The following is a 20,506-nucleotide window of genomic DNA, read 5'->3' as shown; positions in this document are numbered from 1 at the left end:
TTTTTTTCATTTGATTAAATTAAAAATATATCATTTATTAATTCACTTACGTTAGATATTACTGTGTGAGAGCTGAATTTTATCCCTCACAAAAAAAAAAATACTTACACTATAGGCTCTCTCTCTCTTTTTAATGTAAGATAAAAGAAATACTACTATTTATTTATGGACCCTATATATTGAATTTGGTTATTTTATTATAAAATATCGCTAACTAATTTTTCTGCCCATTTTGCAAGATGTTGATTCTTCAATTCGACATGACAAGAATTGCATTTATGTTGTCGTTGATTCAACCCGTTTCTCGTGGATTTGCATGAAAGTTGATGGCTTTGTATTTATATGATATGGGAGGAAACGGTTGGCAGTGCTATCGAAATATCCAGAAACGTCATGTAGTTGGTGTTTGTATTGGCCCACAAAAAGGACAACTGAGCGTTTGTGGTTGCGACTTGGGTCAATCTACGGTGGGCCCAATCCAAGTTGTCACGTGGGCCTCGGGAAGGCCTTAATTTAATTCAGCACTTAATACGACATGCGTGTCGTTTTTCATACGTGACAATGTCTTGTAAATTATTTGTGTGTATATAATATCATATCATAAGAGCCAAGCATATTCGAATCAACTTAAATTAAAAAAAAAATTGGTAAAAACAGAAATTGTTAGTGCACTTCATATTTGAAAACAACGCATGATTTTATAAGAATGAAAAGAGTTAATAAAAAACAAAGTATCCTAAAATTTGACAAGTAATGGTGTGAGTGTGTATGTATAGATAACAACAAAAGGTTAATTTGGTACAATAATTTAATATATTTTAATATTAAACGACTTTTATTCGCTTTCGTAACACTTTTTATATAAAAAAAGAACACACTAATTCTCACGTGTGGTCATTTTCTCTATGCACAACAGCTGGTCATCTTTGTATATTGGAATGGTGATAAATAGTCGCATAGATTTACCAATCTGCCCACATCGCTTTTCACGTAAAACAGAAGCCCGAAGCAAATGAATTTGGAAAATAATTGGTTACAATCAAAATGATAATGACCTATGAGATCTCCACCACTATGGCACTGTCATCATCATCATCATCATCATCATACCCCACTTCACAACCAAGATCAAAATCACATGTAATATATAATAAACTTGCAACTTTTATTTTTTTTATGCGACACCTAAATCACTCTGTTTCTTTCCATTTGACAATGACTTATAAATCACTTGTTTGAAAATGCATGCATTGTTTAGTTTGTATTATTTTTAGTTGTTGGAATTTTGTTATTCAACAAATAATCATATTGGATTGAATTTAAAGTTTGTGTATTTTTTTGACCCTTTGTTGGATTGTGAATGACTGGTTTTGGTTTTGCACCGTCCCAACTACGGATCATGGTTGGTGATAAAAGATAGAATTTTTTTTTTAAAAGACAGTGAGGTCATTCATGTTCATGGAACACAAAAGATGTTTTTTTTTAAAGTACAAAACCCCTAAAGGTAACACCTTTGGAGCTTTACCCTTTACCCTTTTTCCACTTTTATAGCTCTGAGAATGGAGATTTAGCATTTGGTTTGCTCCGTACAGGTACAATTGGTATGCGTGTGTATATATGCACACACATACGCAAAAGAAAAACTCCATTGCCTCCTACAATTTTTGATCATTCAAAAAATTACAGAGGATAGAGTCCAAGGGGAGGCGCACGCGGGAGCTTGGAAGCTAGAGAACAAACATTGAATCTGTGTACGTGATCGTGTTAGGGTTTTCGATCAATCGTTGTACGTAACGCCATTGTCGCTGTTTTCTATCTCTCCGCTCATGGCGAGAGCGTGTCTGTGTTTGTTCGCAGAGACAGATTGAGAGACAAGCAACAGTGTCGTTTTCTTTGTGGAATTTTCAGTGCGATGTTTTTTGTTTTGAAATAAATTCCTGGGTTTGTCTCCTTGTGTTCTTCTAGATAACATCGATGAAGTTAACATAACAAAGATTCGAGCTTTTTATTATTTCTTTATAAGGAAAACTACATCTGTTTGTGTCTTCTACGTGTTGGTTTATGACGAGAAGCCATTTTGTTTCATTGTGCGATGTGTCCTTCAGATTCTGCATTCCTCTGCACCACCGCATCTCTCTTCGAGTCATGTTTCCATTGTTGTTGTTGTTGTTGTTCTTCTTCTTCTTCTTCTTCTTCTTCTTCTTCTGCTGATTTCCGATATACAGATGGTGAAATGCCCTTCTCGGCTGGATTCGCTTCGTGCCCTCCATGCTGTTTCGCTCAAAAGCTCGCTCTCTGCGATCCCAACGATCGACTCGACAATGGGTTTCACTGATTTGAAAGCTCTTCAGGGTTTACCCATACTGGAATTGAGTTCGATCGTCATCAACTTGACGCTATTCCTGGTGTTTCTCTTGACGATCTTGGCGAGACACTTGTCCGCCTGTCTTTGCAGAGCTCGGTTCATCAAACACGATTCTGTCGAGAACTCAAGTTATGTGAATGTTGCGGTCGACAGAGAAACTCAAGGTGTCGAAATCACCCAAGGATTCAAATTGTCGTTGCTATGCTGTTTCTACGTTCTGTTCGCGCAAGTCTCGGCTTTGGTGTTCGATCTCATCACCGCGACGCAGGCGACTGGCGAGATTTCAGTTCTTCTCTCGCCGGCTTCGCAGATTTTAGCTTGGCTATTGCTGTGCATATCAGTTGTTCGATGTAAATACACTTTGTCAGAGAGATTTCCTTTCTTGGTACGGATTTGGTGGGTTTTGTCATTCTTGATCTGCTTATGCGCTCTATACGTCGACTCTAGATCGCTCCTAGTTCATGGCTCTAAGAGCTTGTCGTCACACGCAGTCGCGAACCTAGCCACAGCCCCGGCTCTCGCCTTTCTCTGCTTCGTCGCTTTCAGAGGTGTTTCAGGTGTTCAAGTCGTAACGAATTCGGATCTTCAAGAGCCTTTGCTCGTCGAGGAAGAAGCCGGATGTCTCAAGGTAACTCCTTACAGCGAGGCAGGACTGTTTAACCTTGCCACCCTCTCATGGTTGAACCCTCTTCTCTCTCTTGGAGCCAAGAGGCCGCTCGAGCTAAAGGACATCCCTCTGCTCGCTCCAAGAGACAGGGCAAAGACCACTTACAAGGTCTTGAACTCGAACTGGGAGAAGTTAAAGGCCGAGAACCCCTCAAAACCGCCATCCCTGGCTTGGGCGATCTTGAAGTCGTTCTGGAAGGAAGCGGCTTGTAATGCAGTGTTTGCCGGGTTGAACACCCTTGTTTCTTATGTGGGTCCTTATCTGGTGAACGACTTTGTTAACTATCTGGGAGGACAAGAGACTTACCCTCATGAAGGTTACATCCTTGCCGGGATTTTCTTCACGGCCAAGCTTGTGGAGACTGTAACGACGAGGCAGTGGTATCTCGGTGTTGATATATTGGGAATGCACGTGAGATCAGCTCTCACGGCTATGGTGTACAGGAAAGGACTGAAACTCTCGAGTGTGGCCAAACAGAGCCACACGAGCGGAGAAATCGTTAACTACATGGCTGTCGATGTCCAGAGAGTAGGAGATTACTCATGGTATCTCCATGATATATGGATGCTTCCCCTGCAAATTGTTCTTGCCCTCGCAATCTTGTACAGAAGCGTTGGAGTTGCAGCTTTAGCCACGTTGGTAGCTACGATTGTCTCGATCCTCGTGACTATCCCTTTAGCACGGATTCAGGAGGAGTATCAGGACAGGTTAATGTCTGCAAAAGATGAACGGATGAGGAAAACTTCCGAGTGTCTGAGGAACATGAGGGTTTTGAAGCTGCAGGCTTGGGAAGATAGGTATCGGGTTATACTCGAGGAAATGAGGGGCACAGAGTTCAAATGGCTTCGGAAAGCTTTATATTCCCAAGCATTTATAACATTCATATTTTGGAGTTCGCCCATATTTGTTGCGGCTATCACTTTTGCTACATCTATTGGCACCGGGACTCGGCTCACGGCCGGGGGTGTTCTCTCTGCTCTCGCCACTTTCAGGATTCTCCAGGAACCGCTGAGGAACTTTCCAGACCTGGTTTCGATGATGGCTCAGACAAAAGTTTCCTTGGATCGGATCTCGGGATTTCTGCAGGAGGAAGAACTGCAGGAAGATGCCGCAACTGTCCTGCCTCGTGGTATGTCGAACACAGCTGTGGAGATCAGGAACGGTTGTTTCTGTTGGGATCCTTGCTCTCCGAGGCCAACTCTGTCAGGCATTTGTCTGAAAGTGAAAAGAGGAATGCGTGTTGCTGTCTGTGGAGTCGTCGGAGCCGGGAAGTCGAGCTTTCTCTCCTGTATACTTGGTGAGATCCCTAAAATCTCGGGCGACGTAAGTGAAAAACACTTCAACCACTTCCAAACCCGTGTTTGGTTTCATTATCTCTGGCCTAAAGTTCCATGTTTTTTCACAAATTTATAGGACCCTTTTGTCATTTTCATGTGCTTCTTTCTCTACACAGGTCAGAATATGTGGAACTGCAGCTTATGTCTCGCAGTCTGCATGGATTCAGTCTGGAAATATAGAAGAAAACATTCTCTTTGGCAGTCCAATGGATAGGGCCAAGTACAAGAATGTTATACACGCTTGTTCGTTGAAGAAGGACTTGGAGCTGTTCTCGCATGGGGATCAGACCATCATCGGAGAGAGAGGCATAAATCTCAGTGGCGGTCAGAAGCAGAGAGTTCAGCTCGCTAGGGCTCTTTATCAGGACGCCGATATATATCTGCTCGATGACCCGTTCAGTGCCGTTGATGCTCACACCGGTTCTGAGCTCTTCCAGGTTCACTATCTTTTCCCCTGCTTCAAATGCATCATTTGCATTTTCCTTACATACTAACACAAATGAATCAACTAGTCACGATGCATCCAAGATCTCACTGCATCAAAATCTTGAGCTAAGCATGTTCAGTGTAACTACAGGAATACATATTGACAGCTTTGGCAGAAAAGACTGTGATATTTGTAACTCATCAGGTCGAATTTCTTCCAGTGGCCGATCTTATACTGGTGAGGGCTTGTTCTATAAGTTGTTCTTTTGTCTAAACAAAGATTGAAGAACGGAAAGGTCAACCGAAATTTCATCTGATCTTATACCCTGTTATATAGTTGGATTTGGGAATCATAATCCATGTGCTTCAAATATCTGATGCATATAAACTTTCAAACTCAATTAAAAGCCTAAAACCTGTTAACCGAATTTACCAATATATAGTTTTTATTTTACATTCATATATCTCAATAATCGACATTCTCCATATATCTCTGCAGGTCCTAAGGGATGGCCAGATTATACAGTCAGGGAAGTATGAAGAACTGCTACAAGCTGGAACGGATTTCAAGTCACTTGTATCCGCTCACCATGAAGCTATTGAAGCAATGGAAATTCCGACCCACTCATCAGATGACTCTGACGAAAACCCGTTGCTTGATAGTTCGCTAACACGAATTCCGAAACGTGACACTTCCGCTAGCAACATCGAGATTATAGCCAAGGAGGTTCAAGAGGGGCCATCTGGGTCGAACCAGAAAGCCATCAAAGATAAAAAGAAAGCGAAGCGAATGAAGAAGAAACAGCTTGTTCAGGAAGAGGAACGTGTCCGGGGACGAGTCAGCATGAAGGTGTACTGGTCCTATATGGCTGCAGCCTATAAAGGGTCACTGATTCCACTCATTATCATCGCCCAGACTCTGTTCCAGTTCCTTCAGATCGCTAGTAACTGGTGGATGGCCTGGGCAAACCCGCAAACGCAAGGCGACCAGGCGAAAGTGACCCCTACCATCCTTCTCGTCGTGTTTATGGCACTTGCATTCGGCAGCTCGCTGTTTATATTTGTCCGGGCTGTTCTGGTTGCCACGTTCGGGCTCGAAGCTGCTCAGAAGCTGTTTCTGAACATGCTAAGGAGCGTTTTCCGGGCGCCTATGTCATTTTTCGACTCTACTCCTGCTGGGCGGATCTTGAATCGGGTATATAGGTTCCCAGAAACTTTATGGAAATCCGATGCATTTCTCGCCGTTTTATGTTGTTCTTATACAAAACCGTGTGACTTTTCAGGTGTCAATTGATCAAAGTGTAGTGGATCTTGATATACCATTCAGGCTCGGAGGCTTTGCTGCAACGACGATACAGCTTATCGGGATTGTCGGGGTTATGACGAACGTTACATGGCAAGTTTTCCTTCTTGTTGTCCCGACCTGCGTTGCTTGCGTGTGGATGCAGGTGAACAAGTCATTCTCTCAAGTCTTTTTGGTCTGAATCTTTCTCCTATTTTCATTACATTCAATTCCTTCTAAGGTGGATTTAAATGCAGAAATACTACATGGCTTCATCGAGAGAGCTGGTAAGAATCGTTGGCATTCAGAAATCTCCGATAATCCATCTGTTCGGAGAGTCAATAGCTGGTGCAGCAACGATCAGAGGGTTTAGACAAGGGAAACGGTTCATGAAGAGAAACCTTTACCTGCTCGATTGCTTTGCCCGGCCTTTCTTCTGCAGCATCGCTGCTATTGAATGGCTCTGCCTACGCATGGAACTTCTCTCGACGTTTGTCTTTGCCTTCTGCATGGTTCTTCTCGTCAGCTTTCCTCATGGAACCATTGATCCGAGTAAGTTCAGTTGCCACCTTTCTGTCGAAAACTTGTTTCATCACCTACATAGAGTTGATCTTCCGAAATATGAAAATGATGGGATGGATTTGTGTATAGGCATGGCTGGGCTTGCAGTGACATATGGTCTTAACTTAAACGCTCGCCTTTCGCGGTGGATACTCAGCTTTTGCAAGCTCGAGAACAAAATTATATCCATCGAAAGAATTTATCAGTACAGTCAAATTCCTAGCGAAGCGCCCGCAATTATTGAGGATTCGCGTCCTCTCCCCTCGTGGCCTGAGAATGGAACCATTGAGATCACCAATTTGAAGGTACTGCGCTATGATCTGGGTGTTAAACAACTTTCTCGATAATGTTTGAGTTTAAAGAATCAATCTTTTGAGAAATTTTTATGTTTTTTTTTTGTCTGAAGGTTCGATATGGTGAAAATATGCCGACGGTTCTTCACGGAATCAGCTGCGTGTTTCCGGGCGGTAAGAAGATTGGAATCGTCGGGAGGACGGGAAGCGGGAAATCGACGATGATACAAGCACTGTTCCGGATGATCGAGCCATCCGAGGGAAGGATAATCATAGACGGCATCGATATCTCCACAATAGGCCTTCATGACCTCCGTAGCCGCCTCGGCATCATTCCCCAAGATCCCACATTGTTCGAAGGCACCATCCGTGGAAACCTCGACCCTCTTGAGGAGCACTCCGACAACGAAATCTGGCAGGTAGCATTGCTCTCTCTCTCTCTCTCTCTCTCTCTTCATTCTCTTCATTCGTTGAATTGAATGGTCTGAATTCTTGTTTCAGGCTCTGGATAAGTCTCAGCTCGGGGAAATAATCCGTGGGAAAGACCAGAAACTCGATTCTCCAGGTAATAAACTAAACTGACAGTCACTGTGAAACCTTTGTTCAGACAGACAGTGTAAGAAGGCTGGTATATATACTTTAATGATGTAGTGTTGGAAAACGGAGATAACTGGAGCGTAGGGCAGAGGCAGCTCGTGTCGTTGGGACGAGCATTGCTTAAACAGGCGAGGATTCTTGTTCTGGACGAAGCGACGGCTTCCGTGGACACGGCCACTGATAATCTCATCCAGAAAATCATACGAACGGAGTTCAGAGACTGTACTGTTTGCACCATTGCCCATCGGATCCCCACCGTCATCGACAGTGATCTCGTCCTCGTTCTCTCCGACGGTATACCCTATATCCCTAAAACCTTTCCTCAATTGCCTTCCATCTATCTATATAATATATATATTCATATATACACGTGAATATGTTTTTTTTGCAGGTAGAGTAGCGGAGTTGGATAAACCTGCGAGGCTTCTAGAGGATAAATCATCCATGTTCTTGAGATTGGTGACTGAGTATTCCTCCAGGTCCAGTGGCATTCCCGAATTCTGAAACCCTAGCTCTGCGGATAAACATCTGACCCAGTTCCTGTCGGCGGAGGGAAAGAATGTTCCAAGATTCGTGGACATTGGAGAAAATCGCCCTGTGAAACTTATTCTTGTTTAATAAGGTTCTCTTTTTAGGTTTTAATGTTAGTCTGTTACTTGTTCTACAAGCAATCGGTACAGAGCTAAAACTGTTTTGATCCTCCGAGAACGTAGGGTTTTTAGCCTGCTCTTTATGTTAATGGGCCAAATTATTCGGAGAGTTGGTGTTGATAAAAACGACGCAGTTTCACTCTGTGTACTCGGCCCCCTTTTATCCTGCATAGGCCTTACAGGCTTAACACTAACGGGCTGAACTCTAGCGATGTTAAGAAACGGCTTATTGTTGTTCTTACATAAAACGCTGTCGTTTCTGTCATTAGACAGCCCATTTCTCTCAGTACTCTCAGGCGAATCTCTCTCTCTCTCGTTCTCTCGAAGTCGTAACTGAGGAAGAAGATGCAGGCGGTCTCCAGGAGATTGGCTCATCGGCCGTTCGCCGGCGGAGCTCAGATTTATCCTTCGTCGTATCTCAAATTGCTCTACGAAGTCCCAGATCACTGTTAAGTATCTCCGATTATTTTTTTTTTATTCGATTCAAATTTCTAGGTTGTTCGAATTTCGCGCAAATGAGATATGCTGTTCGTGATTTTGGGTGTTTCTTCTTCTCTGCCGTGATTGTTCCGCAGATCATGGGATTGATGATCGGCGTTACTCGTCTTCCCTCGCTACCAAGGGTATGGGGCACCTCGCCCGCAAGGGTACTGGTGGGAGATCTTCCGTCAGGTATGTTTGCTTCCTGAGAAAATGCTGGAGAAATTCTCTTAGGAAGTTTTTTTTTTCGTATTAGGGTTCGGCCAGTTTTGTCTGCATTTCGTTTTTTAGCTGTTAAATTTCATCAGTTTGAACTGAAGCATCCCGAGAAAGGACGGTTCGAGGTACTGAACTGGATGCAATTGTGGCAAAAAAGAATCAAATGTAGTTTTAGGCAGCTGTAGAACATCAAATTTTTCGAGTTTTATTTGAGCTCTTGGTTTTAAAATGTTTGCTCTTAGTTGAAACTTAAATTGGCATTTGTGTTTGGCAGTGGCATTATAGCTACTGTGTTCGGAGCCACGGGATTTCTTGGCCGTTATCTTGTGCAGCAGCTAGGTGAGTAACGCGCTAATATTTTTTAGTAAAGCAAGCTTCTTTTCCTTTTCATTTTTTTTTCTGAATCATTTGATTATTCGTAATGGGTCTTTCCTCCAGCTAAAATGGGGTCTCAGGTGCTTGTTCCTTTCCGAGGCTCAGAGGATGATCCTCGTCATCTCAAGTTGATGGGTGATTTAGGACAGGTAACCTTTTGCTTGATAATAGTTTTGTTATGTCATGTGTAAGACTTTTAAAGAAGAATATCACCTCTCAGGCCATTAAATCTACTGTATTTTTGCTTCCTCTGTATTTCAGATAGTACCGATGAAATTCAACCCAAGAGATGAAGACTCTATTAAGGCGGTCATGGCTAAGGCTAATGTTGTTATCAATCTCATTGGTAGTTGTTTTTCTCTTGTATTTACGTATGGAATTCCTTAAACCCATGTCATTCTATAACACTGGTTGACATTTTGTTCTCTTCAACAGGAAGAGATTATGAGACCAGAAATTTCAGTTTTGAGGAGGTGAACCATCATATGTCTGAAAAACTTGCAATGGTATGTTCTGAATCCTAACCAGTAGTCTCCAAGTGATCTGGCTGAAAGATTTATCGTTCTTGCTCCTGTCATTGATTCTTTTCCCAAACAGAGGATTTTTGTGGTTTCGTTCATATGCATCATTGCATTGTATGATGGTCCTCCAATGCTTGGTTCATTTCAATTCTTTCTAATTAAATTTGGCTCTGTGAAATGGTTGAATTTTTTCTGTTGTTTCAGTTGGCAAAAGAACATGGTGGTATTATGAGGTTTATTCAAGTTTCTTGCCTTGGAGCTGCGGCAACATCTCCTTCAAGGATGCGAAGGACAAAAGCTGCTGCTGAGGAAGCTATCTTGAAAGTGCTTCCTGAGGTAAAACTCTCTTTATAAATGTCTAAACGCATCACACAGTTTCTTATTGATTGTTGTAGTTGTGACTTGTGAGCCTGACCGTTGAACTCAGAAACCACTCTCTTCTCTGCAACTATCAATACGATATCAGATCCCATCCTTCCTTACCCTTCTTTGTTTGTCTCTGATTATACCTGTGGCATTTTCTTGTGTTTAGCTGAATAACCATATTTGAAATGTTATTAACTTCCGAGCAACAATGGATCTGCCACTGGTTTTATGACCCTTTTCTTGTCAGCTTGTTGTTTCTAAGCTGGTTCCTGATATGTCCCTGTTTCCTAGGCCACAATTATGAGACCTGCGACGATGATCGGTACAGAGGATAAGATTTTGAACCCATGGGCACAGTTTGTTAAAAAATACAGCTTCCTCCCTCTCATAGGTGATGGTACCACCAAGTACGTCTAAAACCCTGCACGCAAGTTTTCTCACTGGTTCATATCAGAAGGACAAAAGCTGCTGCTGAGGAAGCTATCTTGAAAGTGCTTCCTGAGGTAAAACTCTCTTTATAAATGTCTAAACGCATCACACAGTTTCTTATTGATTGTTGTAGTTGTGACTTGTGAGCCTGACCGTTGAACTCAGAAACCACTCTCTTCTCTGCAACTATCAATACGATATCAGATCCCATCCTTCCTTACCCTTCTTTGTTTGTCTCTGATTATACCTGTGGCATTTTCTTGTGTTTAGCTGAATAACCATATTTGAAATGTTATTAACTTCCGAGCAACAATGGATCTGCCACTGGTTTTATGACCCTTTTCTTGTCAGCTTGTTGTTTCTAAGCTGGTTCCTGATATGTCCCTGTTTCCTAGGCCACAATTATGAGACCTGCGACGATGATCGGTACAGAGGATAAGATTTTGAACCCATGGGCACAGTTTGTTAAAAAATACAGCTTCCTCCCTCTCATAGGTGATGGTACCACCAAGTACGTCTAAAACCCTGCATGCAAGTTTTCTCACTGGTTCATATCAGCCCACTTGGATAATTGCATCCAGTTCTTTCCCTAACAAGTCCTTTCCTTTGTTGCAGAATACAGCCCGTATATGTCGTTGATGTTGCTGGTGCAGTTGTTCAAGCTCTGAAGGATGATGGCAGTAGCATGGGGAAAACATACGAGTTGGGTGGTCCAGAGGTCTTTACAATTCATGAGTTGGTAATATTCCTAGATGCTGTTCATCTTTTTTTTTAAATCACTATGGCAGCTGTGTGCCTAACATTCAGGTGGTTCTCGCAGGCTGAACTCATGTTTGATATGATCCGTGAATGGCCTCGGTATGTGAAGGTTCCATTTCCCATTGCCAAGGTAACTATCAAATCGTTCTCCATTTATCATTAGGAGTTTTTTTCTTATGTGAGAGGAACTACCTGAGCTGTGATGATTAAAAAAAAAAAAGAGGATCTTGTTTCCAAGAACAGTTTTAAGTTTTTGGATTCATGCTTTTCGATACATTTTGAACTTGTCATATGTTGTGACACGTTCCAGGTGATGGCGAGTCCACGGGAGGTGCTGCTCAACAAACTCCCATTTCCGCTACCAACTCCCCAAATATTCAATTTAGATCAGATAAATGCCCTTACAACTGATACACTGGTGTCTGGAAATGGTTAGCTCACTCTCTTTGAATCAAATATTACTCTTTGTTAAGCAGAAGTGAAGTGACACGCTACTCTTCGACTGTGGCTGGAATCTCAGCCTTGACGTTTCAGGATTTGGGGATTGCCCCGCATAAATTGAAGGGCTACCCGGTTGAGTATCTTATCCAATATCGCAAAGGCGGTCCCCAATTCGGTTCTACTGTTAGTGAAAAGGTTCCTACAGACTTCTACCCTTGATACTGCTGGGTCAATTCCATATGAATTTTGCATTGAAATAAAAAACTAAAATGGGTATGTTCATGCCTTTTGTTTCCTTCGATCAATAAAAGGACCCGAAAAACAGTGATTACATTATGCTTCTTATAACCATCTAGATTTTTCTTATTTGCATAAAGTGAGACTGTGAGAGATGCGCTGTCCTTCTCCCTTAGGCTCCAAATGCAGTTTCTGGTTTATTCAAACTTCATGTACTAATACTATTTCCTCTTAAGAATTAAGTTCTTTTTTTGAGTTCTGGGTTTGGCATATATGAGTTTCTGGTTTACTTAAAGTGTAGAATATTACACTTTGCTTCGAGCTGTAGAGAAAAGTTAGAGCTTTCAGGAAACCCAAGAAGCAAGAAAAGAACCAATCACAGAGGAGGAACCATACAAATGGAGAGAGAGACATCTGACATGACTCAGACTCGGGGACAGAAGCTTAGCCCGAGATGGAGGATGAAGAAGAATACTCGAGTTCCGAGTCCAGTGGCAATGGCATCAGCTTGAACGGGAGAAACGTTGGTGCAACGATGGTAGCGCCCCGGGAAGTGAGCCTGGCCACGCCGAGTGGTTGCAGGATCAACATATACGTGAACAGCAACGTTCAAGGGGCTTGTACTTCGGCTCTGTTTGGTAGCAAGGTTAAGCTGAGAGATCCTGGTGTTCATCTCTACGTCGGAGACCTTAAAGTCTCCGGCGATGGTGATGGAGGAGGGGAGGTATCTAGACGACAGGAGATGACGTGGATTAAGGTTGGGTTGTGTCTTGTCTTTCTCGTCAATATGATCATAGCCATTGTTCTGCTTCTCTCTTCTTGGTCCAGGTAGAAATTGGGACCTTGATTATATATATATACCATTTGATTGTCCGTGAATATCAACCAAAACTTCATGCAAAGAATCGATGATCATCGCCAAGAGTTATCCTTACAGGGGACCTCTCGCTTTTATAAGTTCTCCCTTTCTTCTGTAATCAAACATGAAAAATCTAATGAGTGACGTTTTCACGAAAACTCGCGTCCCAGCCCTATGATAAGAAAACGGGTCCAAGTTTTTTATGAGAAAAAAAAAGATAATTATGATTAAACTTGTGTATTAATTTGTGAGAACAAACTGTGCCCAATTATTAAATAATGGAATACTAATAGAGAATTATGAAAAGAATATATGGATTAAATTGAATTAGTGGTAATAATAATAATAATAATAATAATAATAATAATAAAATGTAGAAGAGTAAAAAATAAAACTTAGTGGGAATGCACTCTCTTGAATGTCGAGGCTTACTTAATTAGCCCCATGTGGCATTGTCTCTCTATTCATTGGCTCCCTCTAAATCAATGCATCGGGGACAAGCTCCCCCACTCCTTTCATGCCTCTCCCCTCTCTCTTTCACCTCCCCTTAGACCCCCCATTGAAGTATAAATAATCATAGAATAACATACAATGATATTGTTGCACCAAATATTATAAAAGAAACCAAACCCATGTCTCAATTACAAATTAGTCAATATACCAAGTGAATAAAGGAAAGCAATGACTAAAATAATCATGTCAATCATTTATTATATATATATATATACATATCACCTCTAATTAGACCCTTAAGATTTTCTACCATGAATCATTTACTCATCATCTCCATCAGATAGCTAAATGTAAATGCCATACATATAATTAGATTATAAAATTAAAAATTTTAGTGAATTGAATGATGAATGAGACCAAAGGAAATGATTTACCATAAATTCAAGATCTAACTAAGTATTACCCAATAAATTGCTTCCACGTGGATCTCTTTCGAGTAGTTGCACGCTACGAGTGGAGTCCCAGATCACGAAAGGCCCCATGACGTCACCCACAAATCGAAACCGACATGTCAGCACGAAAAGAGATCCTACGTGGCAATCTCCCACCGGTCACCGACACCAGAAAAACTGGCGGCGCAAATTTAGCAGGCCGTCTAACGTGCGCCTCTCCCCGACGCGCTCTCCTTATACCCTCTCCCTCTCTCTCTCTGAGACCAGCTCAAACCCAGTCAAAGGCCCTCGATCTTGTCCTAGCATGTGAATCCCTTCAGGCTTCTCCAGATCATTCGAAGGATCCCAAGTGATACAGCTGTTTCTTTTGTAGTCTATCCCTGGATCCTTGTCGGTATAGTTCTGCATCCTTAAATCTGCATGATTTACCTTAGTTTCGATCAACGTTTTGAGTTTTCCTGTTTCCAAGTTACGATTTAGCTTCGATTACTTCGATCTCGTGCTTGAATCTGGTTTCTCGCTTCGCTAGCAGCTGAAAAGGGGTTGGAACTTAGGGTTTCCAGATTAGGAATTGTGTTTTTTGGTATCGATGTTGTGATCTGGTACCTTGTGTGATACCGGGGATTTCTATGAGACGCCGGTCGGGGGGAGTTGTTCCCACAGAGCCAATGGAGAAGGGAAATGGGAAGAATCATAACAACAGGATTTGTCTTTTGGCGGCTTTATCGGTTTTCTTCTGGGCAGTGTTGTTGTACTTCCATTTTGTTGTCTTAGGAAGCAGTAGTATTGACGAACAAAACCAGTTACAACCCAGCTATGCCCAAAACGAACCATCGATCTCTCTTCGAGTAGATAAGTTCCTTCCTCCTCCTGAACCTAAAACCAAAACCATCCACCCTCCCACAGAATCTTTAAATGGTACGGTTGGATCTAATCTTCCTCCTGTCCTAGTATCCGACACTGATTCTGGTTCAACCGTTAAGCTGCCTAAGATTGGAGAGATCGATGTCCCTAAGGAACAGGGCTTTCCATTTATGAAGGCGTTGAGGACAGCAGACAATAAGAGCGACCCTTGTGGGGGGAAGTACATCTATGTTCACGATCTGCCCTCGAGGTTCAATGAGGATATGCTTAGAGACTGTAAAAAGCTTAGCCTCTGGACTAACATGTGCAAGTTCATGACGAATGCGGGGTTAGGTCCTCCACTCGAGAATGTTGAGGGGGTGTTCTCGAATACTGGGTGGTATGCAACGAATCAGTTTGCCGTTGATGTGATATTCAGCAACAGAATGAAGCAGTACGAATGCTTGACGAATGATTCTTCCATTGCTGCTGCCATCTTTGTGCCGTTTTATGCAGGGTTCGACATTGCTAGGTACCTCTGGGGGTACAATATCTCGACGAGGGATGCTGCATCGCTCGAGTTGGTGGATTGGCTCATGAAACGGCCTGAATGGGAGATAATGAAAGGGAAGGATCATTTTCTCGTGGCAGGTCGTATAACATGGGATTTTAGGAGATTGTCCGATGAAGAATCCGACTGGGGCAACAAGCTTCTCTTCTTACCGGCTGCCAAGAACATGTCTATGCTCGTTGTTGAATCGAGCCCATGGAATGCAAATGATTTCGGCATCCCATACCCGACCTACTTTCACCCGGCCAAGGACTCTGATGTGTTTGATTGGCAAGAACGGATGAGAAACCTGGAGAGAAAATGGCTGTTCTCATTCGCTGGAGCCCCACGTCCTGACAACCCAAAGTCCATCCGGGGGCAGATCATCGATCAGTGCCGGAACTCAAAAGTCTGTAAACTTTTGGAGTGTGATTTTGGAGAGAGTAAGTGTCATTCTCCGAGTAGCATTATGCAGATGTTTCAGAGTTCACTATTCTGTCTGCAACCCCAGGGTGACTCATACACCCGGAGATCGGCTTTTGACTCGATGCTGGCCGGCTGCATACCCGTCTTCTTCCATCCCGGCTCGGCCTACACCCAGTACACGTGGCATCTCCCGAAGAACTACACGACCTACTCGGTTTTCATCCCAGAGGACGATATCCGAAAGAGAAACATGACCATCGAGGAACGTCTCCTCCAGATTCCCCCGGAGCAGGTCAAGATAATGAGAGAGACAGTGATCAGCCTCATCCCAAGGCTGATATACGCGGACCCGAGATCGAAACTGGAGACGCTGAAGGATGCATTCAATGTGGCGGTGCAGGCTGTGATCGACAAGGTGACACGGCTGAGGAAGAACATGATCGAGGGCCGGACTGAGTACGATAACTTCATCGAGGAGAACAGCTGGAAATACGAGTTGCTGGAGGAAGGACAGCGAGAAGTCGGGGGCCACGAGTGGGACCCATTCTTCTCGAAGGCCAAGGATGAAAAAGACAGCGGTGGTGGCCGGACAGCTTCCTCCGCCGAGGCCGCCAAGAATTCGTGGAAGAGCGAACAGAGAGACAAGTCATGATACATTTCACAACAGCTTGAGAGATAGTTTTTGAGTTATTTATACAACAGCAACAACAAAAAATGAATTTTTGTTTCTTGTAATGCGTCGTCTGTAGTTTCTGGAGTTTCATGTAACGAGTTTGTTTACAGATTCACATCGACATACAGAAATGGTGGTTGAGTCCATTGCTAAAGATGATTTTCGATTATGTAGAGAACCTAATCTAAAGATTCCGGCTTTGACAAATAAATTTCTATAATATTCGAGGGCTTTTAATGAATATTTACCGAAAAGATTTTGAGAAATTGGATTAGAATCTCTGATTCCATGGTCAAAAGAGGAAAAAAAAAAGATCAGTTCTTGACGAACTGCAAGCCGTTCTGGTTGGAGTAACGTTCCATGAACCTCATGAACCTGTCCCAATCCTTGGGAGTCCTCATGACGTGCCTAGCCACCACCCCGGCCGGCTTCCCGTTCACAAACTTTGCGTTCACGTCCGTAGATTGAATAACGCCTTCCTCATCGATCATGTACAATCCCGTTATCTCACCCACCTCGCTCGACGAGTCAAACACCGACGGCTGCTCGAATGTGAACGTGGCCACTCCGTTTGTTCCGTCCCTTGACCTCGTTAGCCTCACGTCAGGTATCGTCATCTCGTCCGTTCCCTGTATAAACTGCAACGTCGGCTTCACCATCATTCTTATCCTCCCGAGTTTTGTCCTTTTCGGACATATCCCTTCCGGTCTGGTCTTGGAGAGGTAAACGGACGTACCAGTGAAGGACGGCCGTGTGATCTGATGAGCTAAGCTTGAAGATATAACAATGCCTGCCAAAGGACATGTGGAAATCAGACTAAAAAGAGAGAGCCGCCACAAACCTAAAAAAAAAAAAAAAAAAAAAAAAACCTCATCCCCAATTTGGTTCAACGCACTCAGCCAATGAAATTGTGGGTTCAGAATCTAACGTATCTGAATTGCATGTTATTTGAATACAAGAGATACATTCAAGCCATTCAACTGATACGCAATTTACAGAATGATACCCAGTGAACTCAGGATCTTAACCAGCTTCAACCGGGGAAATCGTGATTTATCACCTCTGGTTTGTTGTTCGTGGCAGATAAAGGAACCAATCGTCAATCAACAGAGAACTGACATTTCTTCCGTAACAAACCGAATCAACCTACATGAAATCGGGAGCACAAATTTCCGCTCCAATTTCACATTGCAGAGCCGAAAACAAGATATTCTACGAAAATCAGGAAGAGGAAGGAGCGCGAATCGGAGTACCTGAGCGCGGAACCTGTCGAGGACAACGTGAGACGGGAAGTAGAGTCCCTAGCGACCGAACAGAAGCCATTGTCGTCGTGTGTATGGGTAGCAAGATTTAGGCAGAGAGACCAGAGCCCATGAAGAAGAAGTAGAAGAAGACTCTGGTGTGGTGGCGGGAGATCGTGACGTGTCGCCACCGCAACCGCTCCTTCTTCGGCGACCGTTATCGGCTCGCCAGGAATCCAAACATAGCCACGTTGAAATGTCTCGCTACGTGGGCTTTTATTAGGCCCAAATTTGAAACATGGCCCATAATTCAGAAGCCCGTTCGCCCCGTTAGGAAAGTGGGTCCCACAATTCCCACGTGTCACATGGGATGGAGATCGTGGGGAGAGAAAAGCTGGTTTCAGGTCTGTGACACTTGAACAAGGCCCATGTGGGGCGCGTCAGCATACGTGTTAGTTGTTAATTAAAGTAATCGATTTAATTAATTAATTAATTAATTATTGTACAAAAATAGATCTTACATCTATAGTCCACATTAGTGATTAGTGAATAGATAACTAAACCATTGCCTTGCGTTTTTATGTACTTAGCGGTAGGTTTTCGGTCTCTCTCTCTAATAATACAATGACTAGTAAGTGCTAATCCACATGCATCCCATTAATCCCCAAGTGCTCTCAATTACTCGGGCCTGTTTTTTTTTATTTAAAAAAACAGCCTATTTGTGGATATGTACATTTTATTATTTACGTCATTTGCACAATCCAAATACTCATATTTTTACTTCAAAATTATTATTTTCTCGAAAAAAATAAAAGAGAGATGTACCCCTTTGATCGTGTAGAGAGCATGTTTCTTGAGTTATATTATCTATGTACATAATTAATAAAAAAAAAAAAGTGGGGGGAGAAAGCAAGGAAAAGACTGGTCCACGTGAGCTGCATGTGGAGAAACAGGTTCTGTACAGTTCTATACGTATATGTTATTGTATTTGTAAGGACAGAAAGAGGAGTGGGTAGTAAATGTCGGGCTCGTTCCCTAATTCGCCTGATGATTTTTTATTTGTGTGTGCACCTTTCCCCCATTTTCTTCTAATCATTTAATTTATTTACATATATGTATATACATATGCCATTTAACTTTTATGATTTTATCCATAAGAAGTTAAAGTTTTATCCCAACACTAAATAAGGTAGATATTTACCTCTACTGTTCCCTGAAAATTTGTTAGAATATAGGCAATCGAAATTCACGTATAATAATGTGTAAACATACAGACACTTGATTCCAAAGATTCATACATTCATATGTTGGAAATTTATAAATTTATATTTAGGTTCCGTGGATTCTTTTTTACTCGGAAAGGGCAGGTAGATGCGCACTTTTACGCAGTAAAAAGAAGTAATGTTTTTTCACATAAAATAATTACACTGAATTTTGGTTTCCTTCAAATATAAAAGGTTATAGCCAACTCGGTTTGAGATTTTGCATATATACGGTGCGTCATGCTATATAATTTAATCATATCATTAGTACTTTTGGCTGAATTAATTTGGGCCCTTTAATCTGAGAAATGGTGAGAATCCTTGATCTCTGAATATTTGGATCAAGAGAATGGAAAACAAAAAACAATAGCTACTCAAGCGTAGTGGGAGTGATTTAAATATATGATAAATTAATCTAGTGATATTTTTTTTATATGGGTAATTATGCTGCTATATTATGGAACTGTAACATGCAAAGATTCTCATATGCTCAATCATGCAATTCAATAAATATGATAATATACATACATATATATATATATATATCTTGCTTCGTAACCTTTTTTTAATAATTTAAAAGAAGAATTATGATAAGGTATATGATGGTGATGAGGTATGTTTTTGTTTTATAACCAATGTTTAGAGAAAGAAAACGTTAAAATTTTTCAAAAGAGTAAAAACAATGTGGAATAGATATAAGGAGTGAGGGTCATCCCACGTAACGTTATTTTTTTATCTTTATTTTTGGACTTATATGTATGAAATTAAACATGACGAGAAGTGCTAATGATCACATGTGCATCGCCATTCATTCATTCATTCACCATTCTTATGCTCTTACATATATATATATATATATATATAAATGTGTATGGAGGGGTAATTTTTATGTCTAATAATAAGCTCATATATATATATATATATGAAATGAATGCGTATGTATTGACTTTTTCATGTATAGTTTGGCATGTTTAACATGCACACATACAACGCTTATGATGATATGTATTTTTTTGATGTAATAATCTTAGAAGGCAAGCATCAAAAGAAGACATTCTCCTCCAAAAAGCTGAAATGCAAACAAGTTAAGCTTACGCTATCCCCCTTAATCATCATTAATTTATCCATGTATTAATTCACCGTCTCTGTCTATATATATACATATATATATGTATATATGTATACACACATATATATAATATGAATTATCCATCGATCTTATGGTTGGTTTAGAATTGGATGGAGAGATTGATTATGTATTAAACTAATACGAATAGAAACGTGGACAGCAAAGCAAAGAAGAAGATGCGCTTCACTCGCACCAAAACGCACTTTAATTGACTCCAAATTTTAACAAATTTTGGATTAGTTGTAGTAAGAATCCACCATGCATGTTTTTTCTTGTCTTATTGAAATCTCCATTAGCTACATCTCTCTCTCTCTCTCAAAACCTCCCCTAGAACCAATATTTATATGACTTTTTTCAAATTAATGATAGATTTTTACGGTAGAATTTTTTTAATAAGTTGAATAGTTGATATTTTTTTTTTCAAAATTAATAGTTCATGAATTTTTATAACAAAATGAAAAGTTTTTTAAATAAATTATACGGTTAAAGTTTTTAAAAAAATTAATAGTGGGTGGATTTTTATAATAAATTTAAATATTTTGAAAACAAAATAAATAGTTGATGATTTTATTTAGTTTATTACCAATTTTAATACACCGAACAAAATTTTGGA

The 20,506-nt window shown here is 41.3% G+C and overlaps 5 protein-coding genes across 6 annotated transcripts; 4 read left to right on the top strand and 1 right to left on the bottom strand.

Annotated features, from left to right (window-relative positions):
* The first annotated feature begins 1,511 nt into the window (after positions 1-1,511).
* On the top strand, positions 1,512-8,320 carry LOC104814535 (ABC transporter C family member 5-like). Of its 2 annotated transcripts, none has more exons than XM_010542622.2 (12): positions 1,512-1,751; positions 2,226-4,355; positions 4,486-4,806; positions 4,947-5,033; positions 5,295-5,990; positions 6,079-6,243; positions 6,335-6,629; positions 6,729-6,943; positions 7,045-7,350; positions 7,433-7,496; positions 7,583-7,822; positions 7,920-8,032. In XM_010542622.2, the coding sequence occupies exons 2-12, from the start codon at positions 2,226-2,228 to the stop codon at positions 8,030-8,032; spliced, it is 4,632 nt and encodes a 1,543-aa protein (XP_010540924.1). In that variant the 5' UTR covers positions 1,512-1,751. The 2 variants fall into 2 exon arrangements, with proteins under 2 accessions (XP_010540924.1, XP_019058173.1); XM_019202628.1 differs by having other exon boundaries at positions 1,513-1,751; positions 2,106-4,355; positions 7,920-8,320.
* Positions 8,321-8,450: 130 nt separating this feature from the next.
* On the top strand, positions 8,451-12,260 carry LOC104814534 (NADH dehydrogenase [ubiquinone] 1 alpha subcomplex subunit 9, mitochondrial). The gene is made up of 12 exons (XM_010542619.1): positions 8,451-8,626; positions 8,754-8,850; positions 9,152-9,216; positions 9,316-9,401; positions 9,514-9,598; positions 9,688-9,758; positions 9,978-10,109; positions 10,431-10,546; positions 11,184-11,307; positions 11,389-11,457; positions 11,638-11,758; positions 11,848-12,260. The coding sequence occupies exons 1-12, from the start codon at positions 8,524-8,526 to the stop codon at positions 11,985-11,987; spliced, it is 1,209 nt and encodes a 402-aa protein (XP_010540921.1). The 5' UTR covers positions 8,451-8,523; the 3' UTR covers positions 11,988-12,260.
* A 107-nt stretch (positions 12,261-12,367) lies between these two features.
* Positions 12,368-12,890, top strand: LOC104814533. Its single transcript, XM_010542618.1, has one exon. It carries the CDS (start codon positions 12,460-12,462, stop codon positions 12,835-12,837), a length of 378 nt encoding a protein of 125 aa, XP_010540920.1. The 5' UTR covers positions 12,368-12,459; the 3' UTR covers positions 12,838-12,890.
* A 1,112-nt stretch (positions 12,891-14,002) lies between these two features.
* LOC104814532 (xyloglucan galactosyltransferase MUR3) lies at positions 14,003-16,407 on the top strand. The gene has a single exon (XM_010542617.2). The coding sequence runs from the start codon at positions 14,399-14,401 to the stop codon at positions 16,238-16,240; it is 1,842 nt and encodes a 613-aa protein (XP_010540919.1). The 5' UTR covers positions 14,003-14,398; the 3' UTR covers positions 16,241-16,407.
* Positions 16,408-16,487: 80 nt separating this feature from the next.
* LOC104814531 (photosystem II reaction center PSB28 protein, chloroplastic-like) lies at positions 16,488-17,723 on the bottom strand. Its single transcript, XM_010542615.1, has 2 exons — positions 17,515-17,723; positions 16,488-17,051 (listed from the first exon to the last, which is right to left on the bottom strand). Exons 1-2 carry the CDS (start codon positions 17,582-17,584, stop codon positions 16,576-16,578), a joined length of 546 nt encoding a protein of 181 aa, XP_010540917.1. The 5' UTR covers positions 17,585-17,723; the 3' UTR covers positions 16,488-16,575.
* Positions 17,724-20,506: the final 2,783 nt, after the last annotated feature.

This window comes from Tarenaya hassleriana, unplaced genomic scaffold (assembly GCF_000463585.1).
Source record: "Tarenaya hassleriana unplaced genomic scaffold, ASM46358v1 Cleome21, whole genome shotgun sequence".
Classification (NCBI taxonomy): Eukaryota; Viridiplantae; Streptophyta; class Magnoliopsida; order Brassicales; family Cleomaceae; genus Tarenaya; species Tarenaya hassleriana.
The sequence above is the reverse complement of the archived record's forward strand: the minus strand, read 5'-3'. Positions and strand labels throughout refer to the sequence as shown.

What these genes read in the sequence shown, in the direction of transcription:
- LOC104814532 (XM_010542617.2), top strand. Translation starts at nt 14,399, where the DNA reads ATGAGACGCCGGTCGGGGGGAGTTGTTCCCACAGAGCCAATGGAGAAG.
- LOC104814531 (XM_010542615.1), bottom strand. Translation starts at nt 17,584, where the DNA reads ATGGCTTCTGTTCGGTCGCTAGGGACTCTACTTCCCGTCTCACGTTGT. An exon ending in TCGACAGGTTCCGCGCTCAG is followed by an intron (nt 17,052 to 17,514) that starts GTACTCCGATTC and finishes GTCCTTTGGCAG; the next exon opens with GCATTGTTATATCTTCAAGC.
- LOC104814535 (XM_019202628.1), top strand. Translation starts at nt 2,226, where the DNA reads ATGGTGAAATGCCCTTCTCGGCTGGATTCGCTTCGTGCCCTCCATGCT. An exon ending in TCATGGAACCATTGATCCGA is followed by an intron (nt 6,630 to 6,728) that starts GTAAGTTCAGTT and finishes ATTTGTGTATAG; the next exon opens with GCATGGCTGGGCTTGCAGTG. An exon ending in CCAGAAACTCGATTCTCCAG is followed by an intron (nt 7,497 to 7,582) that starts GTAATAAACTAA and finishes TTAATGATGTAG; the next exon opens with TGTTGGAAAACGGAGATAAC.
- LOC104814533 (XM_010542618.1), top strand. Translation starts at nt 12,460, where the DNA reads ATGGAGGATGAAGAAGAATACTCGAGTTCCGAGTCCAGTGGCAATGGC.
- LOC104814534 (XM_010542619.1), top strand. Translation starts at nt 8,524, where the DNA reads ATGCAGGCGGTCTCCAGGAGATTGGCTCATCGGCCGTTCGCCGGCGGA. An exon ending in TGATGGGTGATTTAGGACAG is followed by an intron (nt 9,402 to 9,513) that starts GTAACCTTTTGC and finishes TCTGTATTTCAG; the next exon opens with ATAGTACCGATGAAATTCAA. An exon ending in TGTTGTTATCAATCTCATTG is followed by an intron (nt 9,599 to 9,687) that starts GTAGTTGTTTTT and finishes TCTCTTCAACAG; the next exon opens with GAAGAGATTATGAGACCAGA.